Source organism: Microcaecilia unicolor, chromosome 7 (assembly GCF_901765095.1).
Source record: "Microcaecilia unicolor chromosome 7, aMicUni1.1, whole genome shotgun sequence".
Taxonomy (NCBI): Eukaryota; Metazoa; Chordata; class Amphibia; order Gymnophiona; family Siphonopidae; genus Microcaecilia; species Microcaecilia unicolor.
Genome location: NC_044037.1, coordinates 13,865,495 through 13,874,123, shown reverse-complemented (window position 1 = coordinate 13,874,123; position 8,629 = coordinate 13,865,495). Strand labels below are relative to the sequence as shown.

Below are 8,629 nucleotides of genomic sequence, written 5' to 3'. Positions count from 1 at the left end.
TTCATTCTATAAATTTGTGTTTATCTTCTACTGATCTGCTTCATTATTTTTCCATCTTGAAGTTTGCAGATCGTCTGCCTTGCTGTTTTCTTGAATATCGATGTAGCCAGTTACCTTTAAACAGGCCCAAAATAAACCAGATATTCAATGCTGGTCACTGGAGACGTCCCGGCATTGGATATCCGGGCTTAGCGTCAAGCACAGGAGTTAGCCGGTCTAACTCCTGCGGTCTGAATATCGGCCCCAGGGATTTACTCCATTGTTCAGCTGGTGTAAATCTTTATGCCTAAAATTGGCCGCAGATCCCAGCGCTAAGTGGTAATCTATAAACGGCGCCCAACTTTGAGCGTCATTTATAGACTGGCACTTAGTGATAATTTTTTTTGGCACCCATATTTATTTATTTATTTGTTGTATCTGTACCCCACATTTTTCCACCTGTTTGGAGGCTCAATGTGGCTTACATAGTACCGTCAAAGGCATTTGCCCAGTCGGTGGATAACAAATACAAAGTTGTTTAGTGATCGTATGAGGTATAAGTGGAGGGTTGGAATGGATGAAGATTGCGTGACGTCCTGTTCGATCATAGTCATGCTGTGTTGGTAGGTGAAGAGGGTTACGTGGGGTCGTTGGGGTAGGCCTTTTTGAAGAGGTTGGTTTCTAGTGATTTCCTGAAGTTCAAGTGGTCATGGATTGTTTTCGCTTATGTAGGAGAAGCCGGATGCATAAGTTGTTTTGTATTTCAGTCCTTTGCAATTTGGGTAGTGTAGGTTTAGGTAGGATCTTGATGATCTGACTTTGGGTGCTATTTATAGAATTTAGTCCTTTTTGACAAAGACCATTTTAGAAGCCGCCCTCCATCCTGTTAAAATCTTTTTGAAGGTACGGTCTCCAGAGTTTATAATTAAGGATTAGGAACACTGCAAGGAAAAAGTGACTTATCGACCAACTCAGCAACTCAGATTCTCTGCCTGATCCTTAATCTACCTATGCCTCAGTGAAGCGTATAAAAAAGACCTTTACATTACACCCCCGGACACTATCCCCCTGATCTTCAGCTGGCACCAGGCAGCGCATTTCATGTGACCAGCATTGAAAATCCGGGGGTTTTTTTGGTCAGCTGTGGCTTAACCGGCTATGTGAAGATTCAGAGCTGGCCGGTTAATAGCAGGCAAAGATAGGACTGTTATTTAGGCGGTCCGATTTGTCAACTAAACTCAGCTGGCCAGCGCTTGAATATTTGCGGATAGCACAATATAGCTGGTTGACTGCTATGGGGGAGGGGGAATTCTATATATGGCGCCTAGAAAAACCACGCAGTAAACATTTCTGCCTAAGTGTATTCTATAAGCAGCAGCTAGATTTAGGTGCGGTATATAGAATATGCTTAGTTGACATCCTAGCGCCTAAAACTATGTACCTCCATTTACACCAATGAAAACGTGGCGTAAATCCTGGCGCACAGATTTAGGTGCAGAGGGCCATATTCTATAATAATGAATGTGACGCAATACATTCTATAATAACGTCTGTAAATTTTGGAACACCCACAAAATGCCCATTTCTCCGCCCATAACCACACCTCTTTTTGCCTGCGCGCATTAAAATTTAGGCGCTGCGCATTACAGAATACAGTTAGCGATTTGCGCATGTAAATTTTAATTATTGCCAATTGGTGCTCATTGTTGCTTGCTCAGTGCTATTAATAACGCCGATTGGCTTGTGAAGCCAATTAAGTTACATGAGTTGTTATAGAATACACTTGGATTTCAGCATGGAACGCTATGTGCGCTACACAGAATCCGGGGGTATGCGCTAATATTCAGTGGAGATAACCGGCTATCTCGCACTGAATATTAGTGCTTAGCTAAGTGCTATTTAACCGGTCAGGGGACGATCCTGGCCAGTTAAATCACGCTGAACATTCTCACGGAGCTGAAACAAACAGTCAGGCGATTGGTGTATGGATCTGATACTTCTGCAGTTGATTTGGAACCTGTTCAGCGTCCTCACACCAGTGGCATAGCCACAGGTGGGTTTAGGTGGGCCAGGGCCCACCCATTTATGGCTCAGGCCCACCCAACTGTAGCACATGTTTAGTGGTAACTGGTGGGAATCCCAAGCTCCGCCAGCTGAAGATTTCCCCTGATGGTAACGAAAACGCTACTCTCCACAACACCAGCACCTGCGCATGCTCAGTTTTCAGTGCATGCCTGCTGCCAAGGTGGAAAGAAGCGTTTTCCCACCAGCTGAGATAATTTTTTTGGGTGGGGGAGAACACTTGGTGCCCACCCAATTCTTGCCTAGGCCCACCCAAAATCTGTTGTCTGGCTACGCCCCTGCCTCACACACTGATCCTTCTGTTCTCTAATGTGCAGGCTGTAAAAACAGTGTAAGATAAACAGTGGCATTATAAAACAGAGCATGGAAAAAAAAAAAGATAATTACTCTGCAGATTTCAAACCCTTGTTTGGAGTAAAACACGTCTGCGTACAGTTTGCAAGGAAAAGAAGAGGGAGATAACGCTTTATGGATCCAACTCTGTGGCAAACGTACGGAAGCTGTCCTGCCGAATGCGAGAGCTTTGCTTTCCTCCTCAGTCTGACTCTTGTATCCCATTCCCAGCCTGCTGTGTTCGGAATGCAGTGATGCAGGTGGCACCTGATTGATGGAGATTATTGGTAACAGATTCTAGAGATACATGGCAGTGACGGACAGAACCGTTGGCAGATGTCTCCCAGCCCTGTACATGCCCCTCATCACTTCTGCTCCTGCCCTGTTTTCACAGCCCTCTTCAGACAGGTCCAAGGCTGGGGATATAACCTCTAGGGAGATATCCGCTTTCCTATTTATTGCTTTGTGCATGATGAAATTAATAGCTGACCTTCTGAACCGACTCCATCTTGTTTATATCTTGTTGAAGGTGTGGAAATACTTTTAGAACAAATAGGAGGAAATATTTTTAAGTTAAGTTAAGCTCTGGAACTCGTTGCCGGAGGATGTGGTAATGGTGGTTAGTGTATCTGGGTTTAAAAAAGGTTTGGACAAGTATCTGGAGAAAAAGTCCATAGTCTGATATTGAGACGGGCATGGAGAAGACACTGCTGGCCCTGGGATTGGTAATATGGGATCTTGTTACTCTTTGAGATTCTGAATGGAATCTTGCTACTCTTTAGGATTCCGGAATCTTGCTATTCTTTGGGGTTCTACATGGAATGTTGCTACTATTTGGGTTTCTGCCAGGTACTTGTGACCTGGATTGGCCACTGTTGGAAACAGGATACTGGGCTAGAATGGACTATTGGTCTATGACCCAGTAAGGCTATTCTTATGTTCTTATGACTTATACAAAGGTATTATCGCCTCTTTTTTCCTACTGCCCATTCCTTTCCATACCCTTTTACCCTTCATATGCATTCAAGCATCCTTCTAGCTTTTGCCATCACCTTTTCTACCTGCTTGGCCACCCTAAGATTATCTTATATGATCAATCCCAGGTCCTAGTCATCTTTCATGCATAGGAGAATTTCAGATCCTAAACTGTACTGCTTCCTTGGATTTCTGCAGCCCAAATGTATGATCCTGCATTTTTAGCCTTAAATCTTACCTGTTGCACTCTAGACTATTCCTCAGGCTTTTCTAGATTTCTCTTCATATTTTTTAAACCATGTTGCAGATTTGGGTGATTATTTGCAAAGAGGCAAAACTTATCCAACAACCCCTCTGCAATATTACAAAAATGATGACAAGAAATGGACCAAGGGTCAATCCCTGTAGCACACTTGTGCTGAATGAAATTCACTCTAATGATAGGGCCATTGCTTCATTTTGTTACCTTCCACTCAACCAGTTTTTAACCAAGACAGTCACTTTAGAGCCCATTCCAAGATATTTGTATCACTTACAGGGAATCACCTCAAAAGTTTTGCCAAAATTTAATTATACCATCCCTAGGCCCAGATGCACAAAATCTAACCAGCCAGCAACATGGTTTTTACACTGGTTCTAGCCGGTTTAGCGAGCACGGAGTATAGCAAGACATGCACAAAAGGGTTCTCCGAGCTCTTTTCCTGTCACGATGGCAGCTAATGAAAATTGTATGCAAAATTATTATAATGAGCTAATTACTATACAAACGTGCACAGTCATTTTCTGAATGATGCACAGAAGCAGCCCTACCTTTACCGTGGAAAATTCAGCGGGAGGTCTGGAGCTGTCGGTCCTGACAGTTTTTCATGGTTGCAAAGGTTCTCTGCTACTCCTATAGGAGGAGAAGGACCCGCACGCTGGAGCAGGAAGTTCGCTGACTGTGTGTGTGGGGGGGGGGGGGGGGCAGGGAAGATGAGAGCACCCTAGGAAAGCACCAAAGAAAAGGAAACCTCCCCAAAGTTGAGTGAGCCTCAAACAACAAAATCATAAGGGCAGAGAGTGTGAGAGAGCCGGCAGCAAGGATCAGTGCCTCTCGCTTGAACTTTCAGGTGCTCCCACGCAGCTTCTTTGCGTGTATGAAAGCTGGATACAAACACCATTCTGAGCATGCGTGGAGTAGCCATGCTTAGCGATTGGCTCTTCTGCGTATGCTCAGCTGACCAACTGGCTTCCCCTCATCGAATGCAAATGACCTGTTCACAAAAGCAGTGAGTTCCTCATTTGCATGCGATTCGCTCTGGGAATCGCTCTGTATGTCCAAATCAGTAATTTTTACCGAGGTGGAAATACAGAGCGATTCTTTACGGGGACCTTTGGCATCTGGGCTCTAGCCTTTTTCCCTAATCCAGCTCTCTGGGTCACTCAATCAAAAAACAATGAGCTGTCTAACAAGACCTACAGTATCTTTAGTAAAACAATGGTGCCTCAAATCCTATAGTGCACTGGATTCCAGAAACTAAACTATTTTCTGTTTTAGAAGTGCTTCCATTAATGTTTTCACCACAGCCTCCTCCTTACGTCTGCTTTTGTTTAGAGCAACCACTTCTGCCCATCTCCAATTCTTCTGAGACAACTTCCATTTCTAAAGAAGTGTTGAAAAGGTCAGACAATGGAGTTATCAGAACTTCCCTAAGTTCCTCAGTACCCTCCAATGTATCCATCCAGCCTCATAGCTTTGCCTACCTCGCTTCCATTCATATTTGTGTGGTCCAGTGAGAGAAAAGAAGGGAGGGAAAAAGTGGAGTGGAGGAGTGGCCTAGTGGTTAGGGTGGTGGACTTTGGTCCTGAGGAACTGAGTTCGAGTCCCACTGCAGGCACAGGCAGCTCCTTGTGACTCTGGGCAAGTCACTTAACCCTCCATTGCCCCATGTAAGCCGCATTGAGCCTGCCATGAGTGGGAAAGTGCGGGATACAAATGTAACAAAAAAAAACAAAACAATCAACCAGGGAGGGCAGAGAGAACTATTACTGAACTGAGTCCCCAACTAATAAGAGAATATGGGGCCTCCCCGGCATTCAGACTGCAGACTGGTCATTTTTTTGTATTATTAGTTATAGGAATAGGATCGTTCTCACATTTCCTCAAACATAAAACCCAACTTGCCCAGCGAGCTGGGGGAGGAGTATGGGGAGGGAGATGGGAAGAGTTGGAGATGGGAAATAAAGGAAATGCTGTTATAACTACCAGGTCAATATTTGTGAGTTTGTTGGTGTTATAAAAGAAACAATCATACACCTGCCATGTTAAAACTTTCTTTGTACATCATTTCTGGTTGTCAATTAAAAAAAAAAAAAGGATTCAAATATAGAACAAACTCAAACCTTTCTTAGATTTTTGCAGTGTTGACTTGGGAGCAGAGGGGAACCCAACTCAAAGTACCACGCTAATACTGGTGACTGCAGCACATGTGTGCTCACAAATCTTTCCCTAACATTGATTCCTGGAGATCCTGAAAAACGTTAAACTAGCATACTGCAAGAGAAACGTTGACCTGTGTACCCTAGATCAGCCTAAGACAGTTTAGCGCCCAGGTTCATGAAGCAATGTACAGCAGAGTTCAGTATTGGCACTAAGAAAACTTTGCCACTGGAAGTGAAATACCTAGTGATGACTTTTCCTTGAGCTCATCACCCTTCCATTGCTTGTGAATGCGGATATCAAACACCTGGCTGAAATAGTGACTGAAAGAGGACGCGGCGTGTCTCACCCGTGGAACATTTTACGAAAATGTAATAACTAAACGAGAAGATGCTGCTAGGGCAAATTTTCACAGAAACGTAAAAAGAAATTGTTAAGAGTTAGGATTAAAGTTTTAGAAGCAACAGCAACAAAGTACATCTTTTCCCCCAGAACGTCTTTCCAAAACCAGGAAGTATTACCGAAGACTGGAATGGTTTTTCCACTGCACTTAGGAATGTATATTAAGGTGTATCAGTGAGGATGTAAAACTGAGGGGACTGTCCACGATCCTTTCCTTGTGGGGAGAATCCTCTGATTGCTTAGTCCGAAGGGGGGTGGCGAGGTGTCTACAGACGTGCATCGGTCACAGGGCTCCCGGGCAAAACCTCTCCATTCATGATCGGCTCCAGTGCCTGTATCTTGTCCTTCCCCAAATCAATCTGCTGCCTCCACGGTTCTCTTTGAGGGATCAGAGGAACAAAGAAGAGAACCAGGGCACCGAGGATTAACGGGGCACCAGCAAAATAAAAGATGACATCATAATTTTTAAAATAATCCCGGAGGAGTCCTGCAAAACAGAAGAAAGTATCAACACCTTTGCAACTGCTGAGAAACGACCTTGGACTTTCGCCAAGGTGTAAACCTAACGTGATTTCTTTTCTAAACTTGCATTATATCCAGTTGAATGAGTGCTATTACTTTATTTTACTTTCATGGAGATTGTCTATGCGAGTACTCGATGCTCCATACGCTGCCTCAGCACCTGAGACTATAGTCATCAATTGAACAATTTAAGAAGGATCTTAACACTTTCCTTTTTTCTGATGCTTTTAACTAGTCTTCCCTATAAACAATATTTCAATTGCTATTTTATACTTTGCATTTTTCAGCACTGTACACTGAAGCTTATTTAAAATACAGCATAGTAACATAGTAGATGATGGCAGAAAAAGACCTGCACGGTCCATCTAGTCTGCCCAACAATTTAAACTCATATGTGCTACTTTATGTGTATACCTGACCTTGATTTGTTTCTGCCATTTTCAGGGCACAGACCATAGAAGTCTGGCCAGAACAAGGCCCACCCCCCCAATCACCAGCCCCACCTCCCTCCACCGGCTCTGCCACCCAATCTTGGCTAAGCTTCTGAGTGGCAGAGCTGGTGACGTCAGAAATCATCAGGGAAACATAACATGATTTTCGGGCTGTGATGTTTACTTGCCTGTGGAAAATTATATTGGCAATATCAACGACGTTTGGGGTCTCTTTCTTCCAGGGGCGTATCTGCGTGGGGCCACAGGGGCCTGGGCCCCCGCAGATTTCGCCCTGGACAGGCTCCAAAACTGGATTCCGCAGAGTTTGAACAGCAGCACAGAGGAGTGGGAGCGAGGACGAACAACTTAAAAGACCTCAGCTCAAGGAATATTTTTAGAGGAAGCGGACCTCGGCTGGCGGGGGTTGGGGTCCCCCGCCAGCAAAGGTAGGTGTTGGCAGCGGCAGGGGGGGTGGCAATGGCGGCAGGGGGGTGGCAATGGCAGGGGGGGTTATAATGTGCCCCCCCACTCTGGCTCTGGCCCCCCCTACCGCCGAACCCCAGATACGCCCCTGCTTTCTTCACATAAAGAGTTTCAATATTTTGGATTGTAATTTTATTTATGTTGCCTGCTTTGCACATTGGTATTTTTTTACATTTAGGGGGTCCCTTTACTAAGGTGCTAAATACCGCACAATCCATTATCCCCCATATTCCATATAGCGCAACTTAAGTTGTGCATGCAAATCCAGTCATATTGCAGATTTGTGCACACAACTTAATTAGTGAAGAAGCCAATCAGGGCCAATAAGTGGCACTTATTGGCCCTGATTGGCTTCTTCACTAATTAAGTTGTGAAGAAGCCAATCAGGGCCAATAAGTGCCACTTAACAAGCAATTATTGACAATAATTAGAATTTATGCACACAATTGTCTAATGCGTATTCTGCAACATGATGCATGCAAATTCTAAGTCGCATACTTGAAAAGGGGGCGTGACCATGGGCGTTTCTCAAATCTAGGAGCGTTGCTACAGAATAAACCTGGTCTCAGCCTAATTTAGATGTCAGGATTTACACCAAGTTTTATTTGGCGTAACTGCCCGCAACTAAATTTAGTCACATGGGTAGGCACTTGGCGTATTCTATAATCTGTGCAAAAATTTAGACTTATTCTATAAAGTATGCCTAGGTGTATTCTTTTTTTGGTGTAGATTTTTCAGGCGCCATATGTAGAATCTACCTATGGGCTGTGTATATTCCTTCCTATACTAGGCCTGTAATATGGTTCTGCTGGCCCTCAGTATTCCTTGCATTGCTGTCGTCAGCATACTTTTAGTTTCTTCCTGCAGCTGCATGTAAGCTACAGTGTTTTCTCAGTAAATGGAAAGTACATGTTACATGTCAAGGTGACACTTAGGAGAAACTAAGGCTATGCGGCCCATATATGGCAGATACAGATGGATATAACCTTGGTGATGATGAGAG

General features: G+C 44.2%; 1 protein-coding gene across 1 annotated transcript in view; it reads right to left on the bottom strand.

The window, feature by feature from the left end:
- Positions 1 to 5,366: 5,366 nt before the first annotated feature.
- SLC16A2 (solute carrier family 16 member 2) overlaps positions 5,367 to 8,629 on the bottom strand; it is a 199,744-nt gene continuing 196,481 nt past the window's right edge. Inside the window, exon 10 of the mRNA XM_030209813.1 lies at positions 5,367 to 6,677. Coding sequence (XP_030065673.1) covers positions 6,457 to 6,677 — 221 coding nt within the window. The 3' untranslated portion in view covers positions 5,367 to 6,456. The remainder of the gene's footprint in view (positions 6,678 to 8,629) is intronic.